The following is a 27,673-nucleotide window of genomic DNA, read 5'->3' as shown; positions in this document are numbered from 1 at the left end:
TATATAAGTCTCTGGATCTAGTCCTTCTTCTAGCAAAGCGTTCTTTAGTCGTTGGACTAACTCAGCCTTTTTTCCGGTAGAAGCTAATTCCCTATCTTCAAGATGCCTTCTTAAATCCGTAACTGTGAGCTCATAAATCGTAGGCATTTTCACAATTTATTTTATATTCACTTGTATTATTATTATAAGTCTAATTTATGTTCGATCTCACTCTGACACCATTTGTTGTGAATTTATTAAAAGGTTCAATATTTATAACACTTACGGATTTAATTTATTTCTTTATTTATATTAACTTATCTGACAATAATTTATTATATCCGTACGTAACAAATTCGCGAGCGCGGGTCTTGAGAATTAACTGTCCCTTCCAAATAAAGTTCCGTTATTATATACCAGTGCCGTTATCTCGAAAACTCTAAAACCTTCGATGGCGAAACGGTAAAGGCAAACTGGATTTCCCTCGCATCGGTTCTGGAAGGTCGCTCAGGTAAATCGAAGTATCTCGTAAATTCTAAAACATATTAGAATAAAAACATGTTTACAGGTTAAAACTATGACTCATATTTTTACGTAACACTATTAACACATTAAATTCTACTCCTCACTGTAACGGAACTCTTTCATGCTATTCAAATTGTAGTTCTTGTCTGAAACGCTGCTGTTCAGGATTTTATAGCTATCGATTGAAGTTATTTATTCCAATATTGGTCTTTACAATAATTAACTTCCTTCGTAACTTGATTCGACCCTAGAAGAACTTTAATGAGCTGAACGTTCTTACTATATTCTATACCAGTGACATTTTTTTAGGAGCGGACCAAAAGTAAAAATTTTGACAGGCTTAGTAATAGTATTTTGAGTAGTTTTAGTTTGAGTACCTATTAATAGTATTTTTAACGGTTATTTTCTTGTGACATCTTATTACAAATTACTATTTTTACTTGGAATTAACCACAATTTTATTTAAAATATGTTTATTTTGATGTTTCGATTCCCACTTCGGAAATCGTTCTATTTCTGAAGTGGAAATAAAATAGAACGGTTTCCGAAATCGAAACTTAAAAATAACATTATTTTAAACTAAAATTTTGGTTAATTTCCAGTACAAATAGTAAAATAAAATATTAAATTTGGAGAAGTGGATTTAGACGAGTTTTTGTAGAACATCCATTTTGAAATAAATAGGGATAATTCTTTGAGGCATTTATTATATTGGAGTTCAATTAATTGAAGTTGCAGGTCGGTTTCACTACTCCAGAGTTCACATTAAAAGACATACTGAAAATATCTAAATCTATATTAGTACAGTCGTCAAAGATTTGATCCCTAAAAAGCATACGAACAAACTGAATTGCCGAGAATGTCAATTTTGGGACTCCAAAAAAGATGCAAAAAAGTTTGCCATCAAGCTTCCCCCAAAAGCCTCTCTTCATAGCTGGGTAAACGGAAAACATGGATTTACCAAAAATCTTTACGCCGTAGAAAAAAATGCTTCAAACAACAAATGTATCTAAGAGAATTGTTCTTGTAATTGTAGCTGTTTTCTTAGAAACATCGCTTGAAGCGACCGGCGATTTTGAATATCGGTCATTTTTTTTAACAGAGTGTGCTGCCGACAAAAATCATAATGTGTTTTAAAGGTGAAGAATGCAGCTTTCATATGCAATTTTTCCGCAAATGAAGTCCGTTTCAATAAAAAAACTGTTTTTTACATTTTTTATGATTCTCGTGAGATCAATAATATTTATCACTTTCATTGACCTGTCTCTGTGGAATTTCCATTGCTAGAGCCTAATCTTCAAAACCTATAGCATGAAATTTAAAATTGGACTTTGGCAGTAAATATGAGGCATTTAAAATATGTTTAAAAAACGCTGAATTTAAACTTTCCTATTACAAACGATCTCACATCACGGGAAATAATTCCACGAAGACGGTATTGGGTGAAATTTGTATCCAAAGTTATGTAGTTTTGAAAAACATACTTGTGAAAGATAGATTGTTTGTAATGTGAAAAAATTCAGCGGTTTTAGGCATATTTCAAATGCCTCATATTTGTTACCAAAACTGAAAATCAATTTCATGTCATAGGTTTTAAAGATTAGGGGCTCTAACAATGGAAATTCTGTAGTGACCGGTCAATGGAAGTGATAAATTTTATTGATCTCATGAGAATAGTAAAAAATGCCAAAAATCGCGCGTCGATAGGACACTCTATCAAAAGATATAAAAATTTTTGCCGCCGAGTCAATACAAATTTTATTTAAACAATTTATTTCACGCCGTTAACTGACATTCAAAATCGCCTGTCGCTTCAAGCGGTATTTCTGAGAAAACGGTTCATTCTACAGGAAAAGTGATAATCAAGATTTTTGTTCACAATTATCTCAGGTACATTTCTCAGGTTTTTCCTTTTTTTCCTTACTACGAAAGGTGTTTTAGGTAGTTTTTTTAGTGCCCGGAGGTAGGAGTGGCACACTTTTTTGCACCTTTTGTGGTCCTTGACATTCTTCTCTGACGACTGGACTATATTGCTAGTTATGCCAGATTTAGTTGTGGTAGCTACACTTGTTAGCCAGCAGAGTGAAGTAACAAGTGTGTAAAGTCTCTTATCAATATGAAACTAAGCCTATCACACCCCTCTTTCAGTGTGGGATCTGTATATATATTTATATGAATGGAGAGTCGATACAGTAACATGAATATCGATTTAAACATTCGAAATGTACACCTATAGCCAAATGCAACGTGACTCGTGGACAAATGCAACAAAAAACCATCGTAAATATTCTTAGATTTTTTGTTTTTTTTTTTTGTTTTAAATTAATTAATTAATTAATTATTTCTGATGCTTAGCCGTATCTCTAACATAAGTCAGAATAGCCATGATGATTGCCAACCTCCGTCGCGGAGATGGCACGTAAAGAAAAAAATACGTATTTGATCTTCTATTCGTTCTTGATTGCTAGTTTTAATTTTTTATGATGTTCGTAAAGAGCGAATTAATTTATTTTATCAGTATCAAAATGATTATCCTGGTTTTTTAATTTTATATAAATTGTATAAAATTGTTTAATTACTTAGATGTAAAAGGAATAATTTTTTTTTCTACTTGCTTCAAATGAATTTGAACCGAGAGACAAGTTATTTTTTCGTTACACTTTCGCTTTCGAGTTACATAATAAAAATTACATTTATATAGGATTACACTCGACACGAGATATGACTATTAGATCAGTTTTAGTAGCACACGTAAAATTGAGATAATGTCGAGGAAATGCGGTCACCGAAAGAGATAGTCAATGGGTACTGTTGTGTCTTTTGTGGTCGGATTAGGTAAATAATTTCCTGTGTAGTTTGTTTTAATGATCGTTATCTATTTTACATTTGATAAACGTGAATACTGTAATGAATGCTTGGATGCGATAAAAATAATTTAACACAATAAATTTATACATTTTTAGAAATCAGATGACTTCAGACATTAAGAAACCACAAAGCTCTGGAACTGGTTTAAGTCATATTAGGTTAGTTTGGAAATGTACATTGTAGTAAACTTCTTACCACGACAAAGAACAATTAAATCGCATAGTATGACAATTAGGCCAATAAGCCAGAAAAGTTGAATTGAATATGAATTACGACAAAACAAAAGTGATGGCAAATCACGAAGAAATGTTAAAAATCCTACTTAAACAAAAACAAATAGAAGTTCATGAATACATATATTTGGAGCAGATAATAAAATTAAATAAAGACAACCAAACTATAGAACAATAGAAATCAGTAAAGAACCAATAGTATGTAAACTGAAAGTTGATGGAGTTAGCATTGAACAAGTAATGAAAATTAGGCTTGGGGATTACACTGCTATGAAGACGTTGAAAAATAAGTAAGGTCTCAAGTAAAAGAGCAAATAGATTAGCATGGTGCCTTAATCCAACTATATGGACACATTAACATTGAGATGAAATCAAGATCTATAAGACCTGAGCATTGCAAACATCCTATCCTATCCTTCAAACATCTTTAAATTGGGAAGTCCACCCCAACTTATACACAAATAACCACTTTCCTCTTTTTATAACCCGTAATTTTAAAACTAGCTTAATAATCTCTCTCTCAAAATGAAAATTACCTCTCAATACCTCCCTGATCCTACTACCTCACATATAGCTTTAACTCATCTATAGTTACCTGAGGTACTATTGGAAGCAGGATACAAAGTAGTTGAAAAACCAAAATTCACACGACAGTGCCGTGGTGGAACGACAAATGTGATGAAGCTATCAAAAAATTCAAGCGGGCTTTTAACAAATTTAGATGATGTCCTACTACACAAACTCAAATAGAATATAAAAAACTAAGAGCTGAGTCTCGCTATAAGATTAAGCAAACCAAAAAAACAAAACTGGAAACCATTAGTGTCACCTATCAATAACTACACTCCCCTGTCTACATTAGGATGAAAATTCATCAACTATCTGGAAAACAGCAAAACGCTCAATTAGTTTTTTAAATTACGATGACAAATTCTTCAACTAAAGAAATCACAGAAACTTTTGCTGATATTTACGAACAAAATTCCCGTACTAACAACTACTCTCCAAGTTTTCTTCAATATACATTTAGAAATGAAAAGAATGAGATACATGTCGCAGAGAAGGGAAGATGCATTATTTGGCATAAAAAACTTCTGCGGGTCCAGATGATATACCAGATGATTTTTTTCAAAAACTAAGCACAAACCCTAGAAAATATCTTCTTACCGTTTTGAACCAATGTGGATACAACATTACTCTCCAAAGTCTTGGTCAGGATCATACATTATCCCAATCTCTAAACCTCAAAAACCGAAAACAAATCCCCGATCATATAGACCAATATCCCTAACTACGTCAACTTTATTACCAGATTATAACGACGCCTTATATGGTTCCAGGAAAATAGAAAACTGCTAATCTATTAGCAAAACGGCTTTCGTCAAAATAGATCAAAGACTGATAACTTGGTTGATTTTGAATCCGAGGTTGAGTTTACCGAAAGTACAAGCTGATTATAGCCGCAATTGTCAAACATAGGACAAAAAAATTTCGGTTTAGCAGTGTTAGTTGCCATGTTTTTATAATGTATATGCTGTATGCTTCAAATATAAGAGATAAAGTTTTAGCAAAGTACATTTTGATTATATTATGTTAAGAATTCTTCAATTTTTGATTTATATAAAACAAGAATGAGTAAATATTTGTTTCTTTGGAGATTTGCAGTTAATTATTAGAAATTTTTTTTGGCAATTGCCCTTTGATAGATCAGGGGATAGATTTGGCAATCGTCAAATCAGCAGTTGCCAGATTGCAACAAATGTTTGCAATTAATCTAGAAAGAGACAAATATTTACTCGTTATTGTTTCACATAAATTAAAAATTGTAGAATTCATAAAATAGTATAATCAAAATATAGTTTTTAAATGCTTTCTCTCTTTATATTTGAATCATAAAACATATGCATTATAATAACATTCCAACAATGCCAAACCCAAATATTTTATCGGTAAGATAGTTTCGAAACAAATTCAGATTTCTGCTTTAATCTGGGGCCTTCTAAAAATTGCAAGACACGACCAGACGATGATAAAAGATGTTAAAGAAGACATGGGGAATCTAAAATTTGCATTCCACGACATGTCTATTCATCTAGGCAGAAATCCTAACGAATTTGTTTCTCGTACTCATACAGAGTAGATCCGAAGAAAATGAAAAAGACAGAAAATATTTTATTTCACGTTCAAATCGTCTATGTATCTATTGATACGTATTTCGCTTTAATAAAGCTCATCAGAATAGTTATTCATAGCCGTTCTTAACGTGAAAAATAAAATTCTCTGTCTTATTAGAAGTAACAATAACATGACTTCGTTATGGACGCAATAGCGACATCTGATAGAAAAATCGGTAAGATAGTTTCGAAACAAATTCAGATTTCTGCTTTAATCTGGGGCCTTCTAAAAATTGCAAGACACGACCAGACGATGATAAAAGATGTTAAAGAAGACATGGGGAATCTAAAATTTGCATTCCACGACATGTCTATTCATCTAGGCAGAAATCCTAACGAATTTGTTTCTCGTACTCATACAGAGTAGATCCGAAGAAAATGAAAAAGACAGAAAATATTTTATTTCACGTTCAAATCGTCTATGTATCTATTGATACGTATTTCGCTTTAATAAAGCTCATCAGAATAGTTATTCATAGCCGTTCTTAACGTGAAAAATAAAATTCTCTGTCTTATTAGAAGTAACAATAACATGACTTCGTTATGGACGCAATAGCGACATCTGATAGAAAAATCGGTAAGATAGTTTCGAAACAAATTCAGATTTCTGCTTTAATCTGGGGCCTTCTAAAAATTGCAAGACACGACCAGACGATGATAAAAGATGTTAAAGAAGACATGGGGAATCTAAAATTTGCATTCCACGACATGTCTATTCATCTAGGCAGAAATCCTAACGAATTTGTTTCTCGTACTCATACAGAGTAGATCCGAAGAAAATGAAAAAGACAGAAAATATTTTATTTCACGTTCAAATCGTCTATGTATCTATTGATACGTATTTCGCTTTAATAAAGCTCATCAGAATAGTTATTCATAGCCGTTCTTAACGTGAAAAATAAAATTCTCTGTCTTATTAGAAGTAACAATAACATGACTTCGTTATGGACGCAATAGCGACATCTGATAGAAAAATCGGTAAGATAGTTTCGAAACAAATTCAGATTTCTGCTTTAATCTGGGGCCTTCTAAAAATTGCAAGACACGACCAGACGATGATAAAAGATGTTAAAGAAGACATGGGGAATCTAAAATTTGCATTCCACGACATGTCTATTCATCTAGGCAGAAATCCTAACGAATTTGTTTCTCGTACTCATACAGAGTAGATCCGAAGAAAATGAAAAAGACAGAAAATATTTTATTTCACGTTCAAATCGTCTATGTATCTATTGATACGTATTTCGCTTTAATAAAGCTCATCAGAATAGTTATTCATAGCCGTTCTTAACGTGAAAAATAAAATTCTCTGTCTTATTAGAAGTAACAATAACATGACTTCGTTATGGACGCAATAGCGACATCTGATAGAAAAATCGGTAAGATAGTTTCGAAACAAATTCAGATTTCTGCTTTAATCTGGGGCCTTCTAAAAATTGCAAGACACGACCAGACGATGATAAAAGATGTTAAAGAAGACATGGGGAATCTAAAATTTGCATTCCACGACATGTCTATTCATCTAGGCAGAAATCCTAACGAATTTGTTTCTCGTACTCATACAGAGTAGATCCGAAGAAAATGAAAAAGACAGAAAATATTTTATTTCACGTTCAAATCGTCTATGTATCTATTGATACGTATTTCGCTTTAATAAAGCTCATCAGAATAGTTATTCATAGCCGTTCTTAACGTGAAAAATAAAATTCTCTGTCTTATTAGAAGTAACAATAACATGACTTCGTTATGGACGCAATAGCGACATCTGATAGAAAAATCGGTAAGATAGTTTCGAAACAAATTCAGATTTCTGCTTTAATCTGGGGCCTTCTAAAAATTGCAAGACACGACCAGACGATGATAAAAGATGTTAAAGAAGACATGGGGAATCTAAAATTTGCATTCCACGACATGTCTATTCATCTAGGCAGAAATCCTAACGAATTTGTTTCTCGTACTCATACAGAGTAGATCCGAAGAAAATGAAAAAGACAGAAAATATTTTATTTCACGTTCAAATCGTCTATGTATCTATTGATACGTATTTCGCTTTAATAAAGCTCATCAGAATAGTTATTCATAGCCGTTCTTAACGTGAAAAATAAAATTCTCTGTCTTATTAGAAGTAACAATAACATGACTTCGTTATGGACGCAATAGCGACATCTGATAGAAAAATCGGTAAGATAGTTTCGAAACAAATTCAGATTTCTGCTTTAATCTGGGGCCTTCTAAAAATTGCAAGACACGACCAGACGATGATAAAAGATGTTAAAGAAGACATGGGGAATCTAAAATTTGCATTCCACGACATGTCTATTCATCTAGGCAGAAATCCTAACGAATTTGTTTCTCGTACTCATACAGAGTAGATCCGAAGAAAATGAAAAAGACAGAAAATATTTTATTTCACGTTCAAATCGTCTATGTATCTATTGATACGTATTTCGCTTTAATAAAGCTCATCAGAATAGTTATTCATAGCCGTTCTTAACGTGAAAAATAAAATTCTCTGTCTTATTAGAAGTAACAATAACATGACTTCGTTATGGACGCAATAGCGACATCTGATAGAAAAATCGGTAAGATAGTTTCGAAACAAATTCAGATTTCTGCTTTAATCTGGGGCCTTCTAAAAATTGCAAGACACGACCAGACGATGATAAAAGATGTTAAAGAAGACATGGGGAATCTAAAATTTGCATTCCACGACATGTCTATTCATCTAGGCAGAAATCCTAACGAATTTGTTTCTCGTACTCATACAGAGTAGATCCGAAGAAAATGAAAAAGACAGAAAATATTTTATTTCACGTTCAAATCGTCTATGTATCTATTGATACGTATTTCGCTTTAATAAAGCTCATCAGAATAGTTATTCATAGCCGTTCTTAACGTGAAAAATAAAATTCTCTGTCTTATTAGAAGTAACAATAACATGACTTCGTTATGGACGCAATAGCGACATCTGATAGAAAAATCGGTAAGATAGTTTCGAAACAAATTCAGATTTCTGCTTTAATCTGGGGCCTTCTAAAAATTGCAAGACACGACCAGACGATGATAAAAGATGTTAAAGAAGACATGGGGAATCTAAAATTTGCATTCCACGACATGTCTATTCATCTAGGCAGAAATCCTAACGAATTTGTTTCTCGTACTCATACAGAGTAGATCCGAAGAAAATGAAAAAGACAGAAAATATTTTATTTCACGTTCAAATCGTCTATGTATCTATTGATACGTATTTCGCTTTAATAAAGCTCATCAGAATAGTTATTCATAGCCGTTCTTAACGTGAAAAATAAAATTCTCTGTCTTATTAGAAGTAACAATAACATGACTTCGTTATGGACGCAATAGCGACATCTGATAGAAAAATCGGTAAGATAGTTTCGAAACAAATTCAGATTTCTGCTTTAATCTGGGGCCTTCTAAAAATTGCAAGACACGACCAGACGATGATAAAAGATGTTAAAGAAGACATGGGGAATCTAAAATTTGCATTCCACGACATGTCTATTCATCTAGGCAGAAATCCTAACGAATTTGTTTCTCGTACTCATACAGAGTAGATCCGAAGAAAATGAAAAAGACAGAAAATATTTTATTTCACGTTCAAATCGTCTATGTATCTATTGATACGTATTTCGCTTTAATAAAGCTCATCAGAATAGTTATTCATAGCCGTTCTTAACGTGAAAAATAAAATTCTCTGTCTTATTAGAAGTAACAATAACATGACTTCGTTATGGACGCAATAGCGACATCTGATAGAAAAATCGGTAAGATAGTTTCGAAACAAATTCAGATTTCTGCTTTAATCTGGGGCCTTCTAAAAATTGCAAGACACGACCAGACGATGATAAAAGATGTTAAAGAAGACATGGGGAATCTAAAATTTGCATTCCACGACATGTCTATTCATCTAGGCAGAAATCCTAACGAATTTGTTTCTCGTACTCATACAGAGTAGATCCGAAGAAAATGAAAAAGACAGAAAATATTTTATTTCACGTTCAAATCGTCTATGTATCTATTGATACGTATTTCGCTTTAATAAAGCTCATCAGAATAGTTATTCATAGCCGTTCTTAACGTGAAAAATAAAATTCTCTGTCTTATTAGAAGTAACAATAACATGACTTCGTTATGGACGCAATAGCGACATCTGATAGAAAAATCGGTAAGATAGTTTCGAAACAAATTCAGATTTCTGCTTTAATCTGGGGCCTTCTAAAAATTGCAAGACACGACCAGACGATGATAAAAGATGTTAAAGAAGACATGGGGAATCTAAAATTTGCATTCCACGACATGTCTATTCATCTAGGCAGAAATCCTAACGAATTTGTTTCTCGTACTCATACAGAGTAGATCCGAAGAAAATGAAAAAGACAGAAAATATTTTATTTCACGTTCAAATCGTCTATGTATCTATTGATACGTATTTCGCTTTAATAAAGCTCATCAGAATAGTTATTCATAGCCGTTCTTAACGTGAAAAATAAAATTCTCTGTCTTATTAGAAGTAACAATAACATGACTTCGTTATGGACGCAATAGCGACATCTGATAGAAAAATCGGTAAGATAGTTTCAATTTCATTTTCTTCGGATCTACTCTGTATGAGTACGAGAAACAAATTCGTTAGGATTTCTGCCTAGATGAATAGACATGTCGTGGAATGCAAATTTTAGATTCCCCATGTCTTCTTTAACATCTTTTATCATCGTCTGGTCGTGTCTTGCAATTTTTAGAAGGCCCCAGATTAAAGCAGAAATCTGAATTTGTTTCGAAACTATCTTACCGATTTTTCTATCAGATGTCGCTATTGCGTCCATAACGAAGTCATGTTATTGTTACTTCTAATAAGACAGAGAATTTTATTTTTCACGTTAAGAACGGCTATGAATAACTATTCTGATGAGCTTTATTAAAGCGAAATACGTATCAATAGATACATAGACGATTTGAACGTGAAATAAAATATTTTCTGTCTTTTTCATTTTCTTCGGATCTACTCTGTATGAGTACGAGAAACAAATTCGTTAGGATTTCTGCCTAGATGAATAGACATGTCGTGGAATGCAAATTTTAGATTCCCCATGTCTTCTTTAACATCTTTTATCATCGTCTGGTCGTGTCTTGCAATTTTTAGAAGGCCCCAGATTAAAGCAGAAATCTGAATTTGTTTCGAAACTATCTTACCGATTTTTCTATCAGATGTCGCTATTGCGTCCATAACGAAGTCATGTTATTGTTACTTCTAATAAGACAGAGAATTTTATTTTTCACGTTAAGAACGGCTATGAATAACTATTCTGATGAGCTTTATTAAAGCGAAATACGTATCAATAGATACATAGACGATTTGAACGTGAAATAAAATATTTTCTGTCTTTTTCATTTTCTTCGGATCTACTCTGTATGAGTACGAGAAACAAATTCGTTAGGATTTCTGCCTAGATGAATAGACATGTCGTGGAATGCAAATTTTAGATTCCCCATGTCTTCTTTAACATCTTTTATCATCGTCTGGTCGTGTCTTGCAATTTTTAGAAGGCCCCAGATTAAAGCAGAAATCTGAATTTGTTTCGAAACTATCTTACCGATTTTTCTATCAGATGTCGCTATTGCGTCCATAACGAAGTCATGTTATTGTTACTTCTAATAAGACAGAGAATTTTATTTTTCACGTTAAGAACGGCTATGAATAACTATTCTGATGAGCTTTATTAAAGCGAAATACGTATCAATAGATACATAGACGATTTGAACGTGAAATAAAATATTTTCTGTCTTTTTCATTTTCTTCGGATCTACTCTGTATGAGTACGAGAAACAAATTCGTTAGGATTTCTGCCTAGATGAATAGACATGTCGTGGAATGCAAATTTTAGATTCCCCATGTCTTCTTTAACATCTTTTATCATCGTCTGGTCGTGTCTTGCAATTTTTAGAAGGCCCCAGATTAAAGCAGAAATCTGAATTTGTTTCGAAACTATCTTACCGATTTTTCTATCAGATGTCGCTATTGCGTCCATAACGAAGTCATGTTATTGTTACTTCTAATAAGACAGAGAATTTTATTTTTCACGTTAAGAACGGCTATGAATAACTATTCTGATGAGCTTTATTAAAGCGAAATACGTATCAATAGATACATAGACGATTTGAACGTGAAATAAAATATTTTCTGTCTTTTTCATTTTCCAAATATTTTATTTCATAGTTGACATTTGCGGCTATATTCAGCTTGTACTTTTGGTAAACTCAACCGAATCCGAAGTTCATGAATGCACTCATAAACAAACAACACTAGTTATTTTTTGCAATATAACAAAAGTCTACGATTGCACATGTAGATATGGTATAACAAAACAGCTTCTCCCCTGGAGTATTAAGGGATACGTATTTTCTAAAATTTATTCAAAATTTCCTTCAAATAAGAACATTTAAGGTACCAGCAAATAGAACCTCAATAATCGATGTTAAGTGGAACTTTTTTTGTTGCAATTAACGATATTTTGAAACAATATCAACAACCAGTTAAAGGAAGACTGCACGCGGGCGACCTGGTTCTCATACTAAGAGAAACAAATCTGGAATCTACCCAAAGAATCCTTCAAAGCACATTAAATAATCTAATAGTATGATAACACAGGACTCAGTTTCGACTCTAATTAGATTTAGATTCCCCATGTCAGTCCATTCATCGTCTGTTTTGCTTTGAAAATTGTAGAGGGCACAGATGTGGGCAATTATCTGAATTTTGGATTTGCAATATATATTCACTGCTTGTTATTAGGTGGCGCCACAGCGTCCGTATGTAGTTATTTTTATAATTACTTTTTTTGACGAAAAATATTTGATTTCACGTTTATAGCTTTTACATGGTCGCTCTGAGGAGTCCTGATAGGCCGAAATACGTATAAGCGAATAGTGGAAGCACTATACTGAAATCAGATCTTATTTATCTTTTCTGTATTTTTATTCACTCACGTTTTGAGTATAAGAAATCAGTTCGCTAAAGGTCCTTAACTAAATGAATTTATATGTCATGGAATGCAAATTTAGATTCCTCATGCCAGTCCATTCATCCCCTGTTTTGCTTTAAAAATTTTAGAGGGCACTGACTTGGGCAAGTTTTGTATAGGAGTGTACAGACCTAGAACTAACATTTTGAAACTCTGGGTAAACGCTAAGACATTGATTGCAACATGTACGACGTTATAAATAAATAGATTTTATAAATGTTATATTTATTAGTGATTTATATGTTTTTTTTTTATTTTTCAGGAAATGGTTCAAGCCAAGGACCCTCCTTCTTATTATTTAAATAAATTACGTACATATCTTGATCCTAAGGCATCTCGAAGTCATAGGGTAAGTTACTTTACCTATATTTGCAATGGACGAATGTGATGAAACTAACAATAAAACTCTTTGTATATAAAAACATGTATACGTGCTTTTTAGTTTTTCTGTAATAATTTGTATTATTATATTTATGAATATTTTAAATAATAGTGGACATGGACTGTCTCCCTGTGTTACTTTTTCGCGATTTATTCTTCCGATTACCTCAACCTGTTACTCATTACAAACTAAGAAGCCTGTGTTACATTTATAATACTCAAATCGGTTGAACAAGTAATGAAATAGTACTTGAGATCTTTAAAAAAAAGTGATTTCGCACGCGTAACATATTTAAAATCGCCGGTTGCTTCAAACGTTGTCGTTGTTTGTGAGAGAACGGTTCATTCTACAGAAAAATTGCTAATACACATTTTTGTTCAACGTTATCTCAGCTACATCTCTTTCTTATGTTTAAAACATTATTTTCTTAGGCGTGTAGATTCTTGGTAAATCGATGTTTTTCGCAACCCCCCTTTTAGGGTCGGTTTTAGGGGGAACCATGGAGGTAGAAATGGCAAACTTTTTTACGTATTATTTGGAATCTCAAAATTACATTCTCAGCAAAATTCAGCTTCACTTGTGATTTTTGGAGGTTCAGTGGCATTTTTGTCCCTGACGACTGCCACTGGACTAGGTATAAGAATTTACAAAAAGTTTGTTTTTGACTTTAAAAAGATGACATTTTGATAGGAAATTTTATTTTGAACAACTTTTCTGTAGATGTATTTACATGAAAACTCCATAGAATTCACCCAAATGCACCCTAATATATAGGGACAAATTCACCCCTTTCTCAAAATCGCATCCCTTTAAATGGTAGCACTCCGCGGTTTTTTCATATTTGGGGGTCCATTGACCATATGAAACAATAAAACTCGTTTAACTTTGTTCTCTCTTTTGAACCAATTCTTCATTAAATTCTCCTTAATATCTAAGGAAGTTTTCTGGAAAGTTTCAGATTTCCAAACTGAATCATCAAAAAGTTATAACAATTTTTATCAGACGCGCGAGTAGCGCATCTAGTAGTACGCGCAAGGAAAATGATTTCTGTTTGGTGAGAAACGTATAACCCTTCGTTAGTCGATTAAACTTGGTTATATTTACGATAGTTTGACAATTTTACGTCAATAGTATATTTGATAAGAGTGTTTGTAATATAATGTTATTCGGTAACTATTTTGTATCTTCAGCAAATAGCGCGGCTGAAGTAATTTTTGAAATAGTTTACTTGATTAATAATCGATAATTAGTTTTTTCTTTATTGTTATAATAATATATTACCATTCATAGTTCATAATATGTACTTAAAAAGCAATATTAGACTATAAAATCATCCAAAAATTCATGCTCTGGAAAATCGTTATTTAATTGAGATTCGTTTATCTTTTTGGACGTGACCTTTATTGCTACATGACTCAGAGCATGTAAATACATTGCTGCAGTCTAACTTAGAATCAATGCATGGACACATATTACTTGTGCAGGAATTTTTTTTCTATCGCATTATTTCCTTCGAAAAAATTCGGATATAATTTGTTGAATCCATCCAAACTTCGTTACTTCATATGAAGTAGTTCCTGGCAAAATAGACCTTATATGTTATTTTAATGCGATTTCGAGGGAGGCCATTTATCTATAGATGTATTTTTTCAATAGATAAATTGAGCCTAAGTGAGTTTAAAATGTATCTGCTTTTGATTCTTTCGGAGGATCATAGGCTGAAGCTAGGAAACAACTAATAATTTTTATAGCTTTTTCTATCGGCAAATGTGTAATGATCGAAAAATTTTGTAAATCACCATCACTCATTTTGAGTTTATGGATGTAGTATCATATCCACTTATAGTGCTTTAAGTCAGAAGTGAGTCAATAATACTTAAACAAGTATTTTTTGCCAAATAATGTATTGGTATGTATCTTCGTGATCTAGCAATGGAATAATCGTATCTGTACAAAACCATATTCTTCGAAAAATTTTGAAGCTTTTTATATGTGCCAACAATAGTAAAAATATGTCTTGTGACAGGAAACTCTTATTATAATTGCTTTAGTATGAAGCTGTTTTGCTTGAAATATAAACCGAGTATCTGCATCTATATGATTACATAAATCTATATTGGCGATTTTACAATGGTCCAACAATAATTCAAATGTTGCTTCACGAGGAGGTAACTCCAGCAAATACTCTTATTATTTGAAACTGTTTTATGTACCTATTTTTCCATAAACTTTCTTTTAAATATTCACAGAGAAATTGAGTTAAACGACATTTATTCTTATCATTCGACAAAATTTTTCAAATCTTTTAATGAGCATTTATTAAATTATAAACGTCTCGATGTTGAACATGTCGAAACCATCTTAACCCATGCTCCCTCATTTTGGCATCAATTGGTGCCATCTCCAGAATTTCTCCTAAGATATAATTCTTTTTGGTCACTCCACCCACACATCTAAGCATTCTCAATTCCGCCGTATGCTTTCTTTCTTTGCCTTTATTTTTAACTGCCCAACATTCAGTTCCGTACATCGTAGCTGGTCTTATGGTAGTTTTATATAATTTTCCATTCAGCTTCATTGGAACTTTTCTGTCACACCATTCACCAGGCTTCCTTCCATTACACTTTAATACTCTAATTGTAACTAAAAAAACGGATGTGGCACTCCGTGAGTGGCCGGGGAGGGGAAGCATGCTTTCTTACCGTCTAAGCACGAAGCCATGGTTTTTAATTTATTTTGTTTTATTTTATTTTATTTTAATTCGATTCGATTCGATTTGATATTCTACTCGACTTGACTCGACACTCAATTCGATGCACTTTTTTTATGTAAAAGTTGTTTCGGATAAATTGGCTGAAACTTTGTAGAGAGATAGCTTTGGCCATGCTCATTAAAAGTTATCATTGCGCCAAGGTTCAGAAATCAATTGTTTCTGAGTTACAGAGGTTCAAAATTTCTGTTTTTAGTCCTTATGAATAGTATTTGTAAAATATACAGCATCGTTTTAGTAAATACGTTCAACTAACTTCAAGGAATGATTTTGCATGGAAAAAAGGACAGTTTTCTATATAAACATTTCCTCGCAATGCTTTCTTTTCCGAGATACGGGGTGTTGAAATGTTTCTTACCAACTCACGATTTATTTATTGTCCCAAAACTGGTTGAGGTATGCAAATGAAGTTTGTGTTGGTTTTAAGAGTTGGTTATTGCGCATTTTTAACATACGATTAGGAATTTTATATTCATAATTGGTGCGCGTATGGAAATAGTTTCAATTTTTTTTAAGAAAAAAAATGGTACGCTGCTGAGTAGCTATGATCTCTATAATTTTCCTTCGTTTCCGTTTATCTTTTGTTTCTGAGCAAGTAAGAATGATACGCTGCTGAGATATTTCAAATTAAAAATAATTTTTGAATTCTACGTTTAATTTGTGACAAAAGTCTTTCTTATTTTTTTTTTGTATGATGCTCCGTTGTTATGCAAAAAGGATTAAGGATTACGTTGTTGTGTGGGAATTGAAATTAAGTATCGATCAAGCTCAAATGGGACAGTAGTGCTGGTATTCTACCACCTTCTAGGGGCTTAGAGCCCTTAGAACCAAACAATGTCCAATGTATTAACAGTTGAGTAAGAATTTCTTCTTCGTTTGCTTGCCGAAGTATGGCAAGGGATTCTGAGCAACGTTACCTCGTTCATTTTGTGTGCCTCGAACATCACCAACTTTTGTTGTGCTACAACTTCAATGCTGAGTAGTGCTTTTTTAGTTCAAAGTTCCGTTCCTAAATCTAAATTGAAGTTGATCGATTAGTTATCGATTAACCGAAGAGGATTAAATTCTAAGCAATTTTTGTTCTATAGAATTTTTTCAGAAAATCAATACTTTTTGAGTTATTTATGGTTGAAAACAGCAAATTATTTATTAAAAAAAGTCACGTTTTTTAATGGTTTTTGATGAATAACTCAAACAATTTGCCTTTGATCGAAAAAGTATGCAAAACAAAAATGAAGCTTATGAAAGAAGGATGAGATTAAATTTTTACAAGATATTCTAGATACAATACAAAGTGAGATATGGTCGGTGAAAGGAGAGCCAATATTTGGATGAATGTATTCAAAGTTAAATTTTAAGAAAGGGGTTGATTTTTCGGGGTGATGATTAAATTTTAATTTTTTTATAGTCCATTTTAAATGAGCACCACAAGAAGTTATTTTCATGTAAACTGGGTAGGTTACAGCTCATAAAAGATGGACTCTTCGAATATTGGGCAGTATAATTAACCTAATAACCCTCTCTCTCTCTCTCTCTCTCTCTCTCTCTCTCTCTCCAATGGCCCTACAGCCATTGTCTGCGCCGATCTTCTCCAGGTTCTCGCGTCTTGCAAATTTTGCGCGTCCGCTGCCACTTCATCCTCCCATCTTTTCCGTGGCCTTCCTTTGGGTCTTGCGCCCTGCATTTTACTATCTAGGGCTCTGTTTGGCAATCTTCAGTCTCCATTCTCACTACATGACCAGCCCATCGAATTCTCTGAATTTAAAAAAACTCTTTGAACAGTTAATAAAGTTCATGGTTGTACCTGGATCTTCATACTCCCTTTTCGTTAAACCTAATATCTACCAGAATCAAAATTAATCGTTTTTCTTCCACATTACATTTTATTTTAGTATTCTTCGTTAGATCCAGGAGTTGGGCTGGTTTAAATTGCATTATTGTTGAAAAAGTTATATATAAAAAAAATGCATCAAAGTCTAATTCTTTACCCATTTTTGTTAGCGCCTGCTTCAAAGAAACTGTTTTTGTTTTTTTTTATGTAGCTGGTGACAGATCTTACTTCTTCCTTTTATGATTATACCTTTCTTTGTATAATATTCTCTTATAATTCTCTGCTTAATAAAATGCAAAGTTTCTTCTGTAATGTCGATGTCCACGTCATGTTCGTTAATATTGGATATTGGAAAAGTGTTTGTTAGTTGATATAATGTTGTCCTCACCCCGGCATGAATGTAGAAGATTCTGCTACATTAAATTCAACTTCTGCATCAGCAAATTGTCTTTCTTTTTCTTGTCGTCAGTATGTATTCCTTTTCGAAACTGTTTATTATGCAATGCTAATACAACTAATGTTTTGCTTTTGTCTATTTTTCAAATTTTTTTTACAACAAACAAAATTTTTTTACTGCATAGGTACCTAGTTATTATATATATATATATATATATATATATATATATATATATATATATATATATATATATATATATATATATATATATATTACTTACAACAACGATTGAAAAAGTACATTAGTTACTAGTTACTTAGGTTACTAGTGTTACCACATAACCCTGCTTGCTGCAAGCGTCACAAAGTACAAATGAAATCAACAAAAATTGTTACATCCAATTATTTTTCCAATATCTATACGAGACAGTCTATATTATAGTCATTTCTCTAGTCATATATTTCGTATAAGCGCTAGATCAACATTAATTTCACACGTTGAATTATTTCAACACGCCTTACTTAGCCAAAAAGTCCTATCTTCACAATTTGATGCAGACAGGTCGCTTTAACTAAGTAGTTAGCATAATTAGGATGTTTATTCTAAGCACAACGGCTGTTAGTTGTAGAAAGGACAAACAAATTTATGATTTTGTACGATTTTGTACGATTTGAGGTGGCAGAAAGGACTTTCTGACTGAGTAATAAGATGATAAAAGTCTAATAGTAGTAGAATATAACATTATCAAGAAAAAACGAAAATTGTAGATCTGACGTTTTTACTAAGCAAGGCAGTATGGTCTGTAATTCAGATCGTCCTTCCTTTCCATTCTTTACCCTATCATTAAACCTATTTGGCAATTCATTTTTTAATTTTTCTAGAATATGAATTTCTTTAGGCTACTATGTATCTATTCTTCTCTTTTCTAGTTTAGTACTTCTTCTCTTTAGAAGACTAGTCACCGTGGTATTTAAGGTCTAAAGATGGTTTATAGCTTACAAATTCCCATGAAAACAACGAAACCCATCCTGCAAATAAATAAAATGTCATTATAAAGTTATTAAATATATATCTGTATTTACGACACCGCAATATCAGTTGTATTATATTTATTGCGCATTTATTAATTGCATATGTATTACCTTCAACTGACTGATATTTTTATTTTAATGGTAACAAGTTAATAACAGTATATTTAGAACATTCTATAATTCACCATTTACGTTTAAATTCAGCAAATAAAATAAACTTAACTGCGTCGCATTGAATGAAACTACTGATCGGCTGACTAAATCTCGTTGGGAGGTTTTCATTGATAATATAATTTGATTATATTTATATTATGATCGTTGCCTGCCACATTTGGTATAATGTGCAATATATAATCACATTAAAATATATAAAGGAGTCAGTCTGTATGTTTTTTTAACTGGGGAAGTATACATAAGTAAAATGTTTAAATAAGTAGATTTAATGAAAATAGCTATTATATTATATCATTAATTTGCATTTTAATCATAGGCGTGGCCACAGCGGGTGCCGTGGAACCCACACTAAATTCTGAGGGGCGCAAAAATTGGGATCGTTCACTTCTAGAAACAACTAATCTGTACACATTTTGAGTAATATTAAATAAACGGTATATGAAAATAAAAATTAAAACTTTTGTAATAAGTAAGTTAAAAATTATAAATACGATAGATATACAGGGTGTTTGGTAGGTCGATGGAAATTTTTTAAGGGATAATAGGGGACGCCATTTGCAAAATTTTTTGCTAATATTGTATCGCTCAAACTGTTAACGTTTCCAAAATACAGTTAAATTTGTCAATATTCGACAATTCGACGTTTAAAAATTATCTAGGCGTACTACCTCCCTGTTTTACGAATGGAATAAAAATGTAAACCTACAACACTGACTTCGCATAAAATTTCCATCAGCTATCGTCATTCTCCGAACGCATAACAAACAAAAAACAATATACCTGCTATGGTATGCTATGGTTCAACAATCACTATCCCAATAGGTGGATCGGACGAGCTGGACCGTTTTTGTGGCCTGCTAGATCGTCCGATTTAACACCGTGTGACTACCACATCTGAGGCAGATTCAAAGAACTTGTTTTTCAAGTTCCAATCCGAACTAGAGCTTATTTAATGGAAAGGATTATCGAAGCAGCTGACATTATAAGGGCAGAATTGAGGTTTAAAGTAACCACATCAGAAATACGACGCAGGGCGAGAGCGTGCATTAGGAATGGTGGTTCTCATTTTGAACAACAATGACTGTTTTCTGAAGTTTATGTACATACTTAATAAGGCATAATAAATGTTACAAAAAGCATGATGTATCCTTGTTATGTTTTACTTACCGTTTCATTAATGAGGGTTACTTTAACAATGCATTGATATTCAACGAAGGGTTTTTGCAATCTGAGCAAGTAATACGTAAGGTATTTTGTATGTCAGGGAAGTTTCTCGCTTGGATAATTATTTTTAAAAATAAAATGGACGAGCAGCTTTATTTTCGAATATTGACAAATTTAACTTTATTTCGGAAACCTTAACAGTTTAAGCGATACATTATTAGCAAAAAATTTTGCAAATGGCGTCCCATATTATCCCTTAAAAAATTTCCATCGACCTACCAAACACCCTGTATATCTAATACGGGCCACCGTTGACATTTTAAAATTGAACGCGGGCATACAAAATTTTGTTCGAAGAAAATCTTGAAGGCGATAGATTAAGAAATTTTGATAAGCGCGTAACAGAATAACAAAATTGCTCTATGCCGAGGACTGTTAATAATTTTTTATAGCTTTAAATTTTTTTTAGTATTAAGGTGAAAATATTTGTTTATATTAAAAACAAACTAATCGACAAAAAATTAAGATTATATGAAAAAACTAATTGATATAATTATAGTTCTAGTAAAATGTGGAAAACCTTTTCGTGGTCAAAATATTTACATTTACCTATACTCTTCAAATCGGAATTTCTAGTGGGAAATTTATAGAATTTCATCAGTATGATCAGTTTTAGGTTAGGTTAACGAAATCATCCTTCATAATTATCATTTTAAAGTAAATCCTACTCTGTCTGGCTCTACGTCTTCTTGTCTTCTTATCAGTCCTGTATTAGAATAGTGTATGCCCAAAATAAGAATACGTACAATTAAAGATAGCATATTTGTATATTTATGATATGCATTATGTTCAATGGATAAAACCTTTGTTTATCCTGAAATAGCATGTTTTTATATGATGGGATGATATAATGACGTTACACGGCGTATCCATATTTACATTGTACGTTGTGAAAGCTAATAAAATCATCTCCATACTGTTATAGTTGTTTTAATGTGAAAATATGAGGCCCAAGGAAGCTGGTAGGATTAATATAATTATAAGAATTTCTAGCCTTTAAGAACTGTTAGCACATTTAAGTGCCTATTTTGCCAGATATTTTTCATTATCACCTTGGTTTTATATGTGGCAAGAAACTTTTCATACCTTGTGTAGATAAAATTAATATCTACACAATAGGACAAACATGAAGAATATCCTAAAATGAGATAGAGTAAAACATAGATTGCTGGTTACAAAATATGAGAGCTCTTACCTGTAATAAATGCAGAGTTAAAGACATTCTTACCTGTAGTAAGAATGTCTTAAACACTAAAGGTTCAAAAAGCTATCCAAAGGTACAAAACGGTTTATTAAAGAGAGACAAACAAATAGCATAAATAATATCAGTACAAATACATAAAGAAATAAACAAAATTCCTACTACTAAATACTACTTACTAGTTAACACGTCTTTGAAAAGTGTATGTGCACTATTGTCTATCCAAGTTATTAGCACGAAGATTGCTAATGTAAAGATACACCAACCACTGGGTCTAAGGCTACCAATGCAAAAACTTTTAAAACTTCATTATTAATTGCTTTTATACCATAAGCTGGACAAACCTTTTACAGATTCGGAGAGCACTGTATAAATGTGTCAGGAGTAAATCCTTGATGAGTTTTTTAGGGCTTCTTTCTGCAAACAGAGATGTTGCACCGTGTGGGACTAAATTCGCTCTGAGGTAGGCGGGGTGCCTGATTTTTCTGGGAGTCTGTTTTTGTAAGAGTTTTAAGCGCACAAAAAACTATAATTCTAAAAACCGTTGACAAATTGTTTTGACAATCGTTTTACCTTTATGACATTTATAGAGTGGGTGCATTTGTGTCAAAAGTGGGGTTAAATACTAAATTAAAAATATTTATAAATAGTTTTACATGTTCGAATGGATTTATTCGAACACCGTGCTTCATTTAAATTTGCTGATTTCATCTCATATATTTGACAGACAAACTTTTCTAAGCTTGGAAAAAGCTCATCTATCCTCTCTATTTCAGCATTTCCTAATGATGCAAATGCCTTCTGAAATATAATATTTTATTGTAATAATAGATAGGGTTTTTTCCCTCTTCTTAGAAAACTTGGATTAAAATCACATCCGATTAATGCCTGAAAGCCAGGTAAACTTTGGCATAAAAGGGGCCCCATTTTAATGTGAAATTGTGAAATAATAATCGATTATTTTAAATTCGTCTTGCCATATTCCATATAGATTTTTAAATTATTGTTGCAGAGGTTGTCCATATTTCCAAGCATTATTATTAAAATATCTGTGTCTGACGCTTTTATTAAAACATTGGATACATCGTTATCCAGTTAGCATATATGAAATATTATTTTTCGTTTAAAATCTTCCTATAGATAATAAGCAGTACGGGTATAGTTTGTTTCACGAAAAATGGTTGAGTGCTTAATGGTTACCTGAGTTGATCCTATTGTGTATACAAGAGTCTCTCAATAAACTACCGAAGTACACAGGGTCGCACTTCAGAAAGTTTGTTATTTAATATATTTCATTGGTAGCTGTGTAATACACGATTATAAAAATTTATTAAATTATTTCATATGGTATTTTCAGGTTGTTCAAGTGAATACACTTGATAATTGAACAATTTTTAACATGAAGAAAGTAGTTTTTTTGTTCTACGTGAATAATTGTAGTATATGGATCTAAATTCAGAAAGGTACTTTCCTTCATACTTTTTACAGGCTTAGGACTGTCAGCAAAAAACTGGCGTGTTCAAAGAAAAGTTTTTGCTCTTCCTAATCGAATACATAATGTACAAAAAATAGATGACAAAATAACCAAAATATATTTATGAATTCCTAAATACCTAATTCTGTTTCGCTGTCGCTATCCTCTTCAAGATTAATAACAATTGGTTTAATTATGTGATTCAAAGTAACATATGAATTTTCTACGTTCATTACATGGCGTACTGAATTTTTCCAACTTTCTGGGGAGATATCATCAACACATTTCCTTATTAATTCGACTACACTACCACTTAAAGTCGGAGAAACATTTTGTGACCTAACATTTGACTTAAGTTGGTGCCACATATGCTCTATGGGATTAAATAAACAATAGTAGGGCGGAAGCCGTAACACTGTATGTCCCATGTCCTCGGCCAATGCTTCACAAACATATACTTTTTTAATAGAAAATGATTTTAACACTTCTAACAGTTCATTTTTTAAATAACTTTCTTCAAAATATATATCGTTTTCTAACAGGTAGTTTTGAATTTCAATTTTCGTGTTATTTGCACTTGGAGACTTATGTAATTGACGACTGAGGTAACTTGCATTGTCCATTACTATCACACTATTTTGAGGAAGGTTAGGTATAAGACAATTCTTAAACCATTGCTCAAAAAGCTCTGCCGTTGTATCCTCATGGTAGTCCACGCAGGAGTCTTTAATGTTCTTTGCAGAAAGCCATAAGGCATTTGGGACCCAACCATTTTCTCATCCTGCATGTAAAATTGTTATTCTTTTCCCTTTGTTTGATGGAGCTTTTGTTTGACACCTGTTGGAAGAAGCGGACCATCTTTGGGATGGTGTTTCATGAGTGTCAAACCATGTCTCGTCCAGATAAATTATTGGTCGATCTTCTGTACGGTACTTTCTTATGGAAGTTATATATTCAGTACGCCACTTTTGTAAACGATGGGACTCCATAAGCACTTGCCTTTTGTCAATTGTACGATATCTGAAGCCCATTTTAGACAAAATCCTCCAAAGACTAATGCGGCTACAGTTTATTTGTGTATCATCATTAGTAAGCCGTTGTAATAAAGCATCTAATGTAGGTATCCATTGCTCTTCGTACATTGTGTAAATTTTTCGTCTTATTAAGTCCTTATCACTTTCGTCAATACATTTGGTAGAACCGGCATCCTTACGCTTCCTTCTTGACTTAATGGGATTTGATGTAATTCTTTTCACTGTGGTTAGAGGTATTTTTGTTAAATCAGATATTTCACTGGCAGCAGTATTAGCAGTAAGTCCTCTTGTAAGTAAAGAACTATATATTGTTTTTACGATTTCTCTAGCGTCAGCAGATAAATGCTTTTTCTTTGCTGGAACACTGGAAGAAGCACCATCAATGTTTTTCCACGGACGCCACATAATGCTGTTTTATAGGTATAAATAGGTATAACACTGGTAACACTTGTAACACTTTCAACTAAATGAAACAAAATGTATATTTAAAAATTTCTCATCGGTTTTATATACTTTTACAAATTATACAGAATAGTGGTAGTAGTTATACAAAATTTATCGTGGTCATTAAAAGATCAACCATTGATAGTGAAACTCACTGTTAAAATGTTTACAACTTTATGAAATAAAATGTATTCTAATCGTTTTTATAATTTTATACGATATTTTAATCGTTTTTATATTACCAGGAATTTCATATTACACTCCACAGTAGCTTAAATTTTACCTGAATACTTACCTGCTCAACTAATGTTGACTAAGCTGGGGTACTTGCGGTCTGGTTTTATTGCAATCATTAAGCACTCAACCATTTTTCGTGAAATAAACTATATATAGTATACAGTACAGGTATACGACCCAATAATTTTGCCGTTAGATAAACTGTCCCATTCGCACCACCTCAATTCACGTTACGCCTCTTACTTGCACTATCGTAGCACCTTTTTCCTTGCCTGACATGGACTTAAGCTAGCCAGAACCGTCTGTCATTTTACCTACTTCCTTTAAATCGTTTAAACAAACATATATAAATTTCAACTTTCCAGAATAAAGTTTATTTTCAATAATATATGATACACCTTTCGGGGTTTACCTGTCAGATACATGTGCTCATTGAAAACGCCTGTCAATTTTTATTAAACTTCACAATGAATGAAACTTCACACTTTCAGGAACAGGTTTTTTTTTTAATTTTTTATATAGGGGTTGATGACGTGCAGGGTTGATATGTGCTAGGTGATGATTACCGTACTTAGCATGCTATGATTCATCATTATAAGAATTTCTAGCCTTACAGACACAACATTACTTGGAGGGTTCAGTAGCTCTTTTACTATACGTTTAAAAATCAGGTACCGAGTCTAGGCGTTCATCCATTTCTTTATCCCAGAATACTTTCTCTGTCTGCTCTCTTAGCAGATGGGCAAAATTTCGAAAGTCGTTCCTAAACTTGACGAATAATAACAAATGTTCTGTTATGTTACATCGAAAGGTATTACACTTACAAATTTCTCCTAATATATTCATTTTTAATTTTTAGTATTTTTTCTCTCGCTTGACTAAGCATCTAAGCAATCTCATGTCTGCAGCAGCGCACCCAGAATTGACCTCTGGGGGGGGGGGGGTTTTGGTTGGTCACCGAAATTTTTTTTATGATGTTACCTCCATTTTGAGTCCTTAAAATGTGTGAGTAACAGTGTCGGAATAGGGTCCTGGGGGGGGGTTTTAACCCCCAACCCCCCCCCCTGGGTGCGCCACTGCATGTCTGTAAAATGCATCTTGTCACGGCTGCCGCAATAACATCACTGGCTTCCTTACATTTCATCCGTCCTGCTCTAGCTCTACAGCACTCACCTCCATCTATTCCATCTATTTTTTCACTTCTGTATAATATGAAACCGAGCTACTTAGTTACTTTCCCAAATTATTATTTAACCATATAAAGTTAGCAACTTATATATACATCTCTATTTATTTGACAGTTTTCACAATTATTTTTGCCCTGAGCATAAGTACTATAATGGCTAAGATTGCTTTTTAACGGAAAACTTACTTCGGCAAATATTATTTTATGCTTGTAAATAGGTACTCAGTAGTTGACACTAAAATACTGAATGTTCAAGCATTAATTACTAGAGGTTTTATTGATGATATTATCATAATCATTTATAAAATGTGCCTGTTGGTGTCACCGTAATTTACCGCATGTAATCACATTAAAAAGATAAGAAAAAAGTGGTTCGGGCATCTGCAGTTTGTTTTCAAACAACTTAGTTTAAAAAAGAGCATTTCGCTCATAATTGCACTTAAGTTAACCATTAAAATACATCAACAACCGAAAGAAAAATAAATACTTTAAATTATGTAAAATTAAGTCAAAGCAATTAAAACTTACTTAGCATTTAATCGAGTATACTTAGCATTTATATGAATTTATAACCTAAAGATTTATCCAGTGATTAACGTAAGTATAGGTAGTATGATACAAAATAATCTTAATATACAAAATCTGCAAGAAAAAATACCATAGACAAGATGCAAAGACATCTAAAATTCTAATGTTTATACTCAATTGAAAGATATGAAGAGGTTGCTTTATTATAAAGAATGTTACAAAAACGGGATGAAAGAAAGAATATAAAGTAGCAAAACATAGATCAAAGAAAGTTGTTGAGATTATGGTAAGTGTTTGTTAACTGACTGAAGAAAGTGTAAGAGAGGTCAACAATAAAATTACTAGTGCCAAAAAGGATGTAAAAATGGTCGGAATGACATACTTTCCTTGCAAATTAAACGAAAAGTTTGTCAGAGAACCATAGAGCTAACTGAAACATTGAAGACAATATCTTCAATAAAAAAACTCTAAAAGCTAGTATCACAAAAAAAACGCATTAGTTGAAAATGGAGCTCTGTTATAAATAACATAGCAATTTTGGTGGTGAAATGATTTTGAAAGGTAATAAAATATTAATCTTCTTCTTCTTTTCTTTATTTGTTGTTAAAGAGGATACAGAATGTGAAACAAAGAAGTAAAAATACTTTGTAACGCAGACGATGCTCTACAGATTTAACATAAAAGCAAAATAATTTAATATGACAATCTCAACTCAGAAATCTAAATACATTTGAGATAGAGGTTTCTACCATAGACGTATATATTAACATAGACGGAGCGTAGAGTTTGCGCATACTGACACAAGATCTCTTGCGTTTGTTGGATCTGTCTCTCTCGAGCACATTGAAACTCCTCACTCTCTTTATCTCTCTCTCTCTCTCTCTCACACACACACACACACACAAAAAAACCCGCTGCTATACTTACTTGATATAAGACGG

The 27,673-nt window shown here is 32.6% G+C and overlaps 1 protein-coding gene across 2 annotated transcripts in view; it reads left to right on the top strand.

Moving 5' to 3' along the window:
- Frl (formin-like protein) overlaps positions 1-27,673 on the top strand; it is a 268,117-nt gene that overhangs the window by 144,340 nt on the left and 96,104 nt on the right. For both annotated transcript variants that reach the window (XM_072523090.1, XM_072523091.1), the window contains exon 3: positions 13,082-13,168. In XM_072523090.1, coding sequence (XP_072379191.1) covers positions 13,082-13,168 — 87 coding nt within the window. The remainder of the gene's footprint in view (positions 1-13,081; positions 13,169-27,673) is intronic.

This window comes from Diabrotica undecimpunctata, chromosome 2 (assembly GCF_040954645.1).
Source record: "Diabrotica undecimpunctata isolate CICGRU chromosome 2, icDiaUnde3, whole genome shotgun sequence".
Classification (NCBI taxonomy): domain Eukaryota; kingdom Metazoa; phylum Arthropoda; class Insecta; order Coleoptera; family Chrysomelidae; genus Diabrotica; species Diabrotica undecimpunctata.
This window is presented reverse-complemented; position numbering and strand designations above follow the sequence as displayed.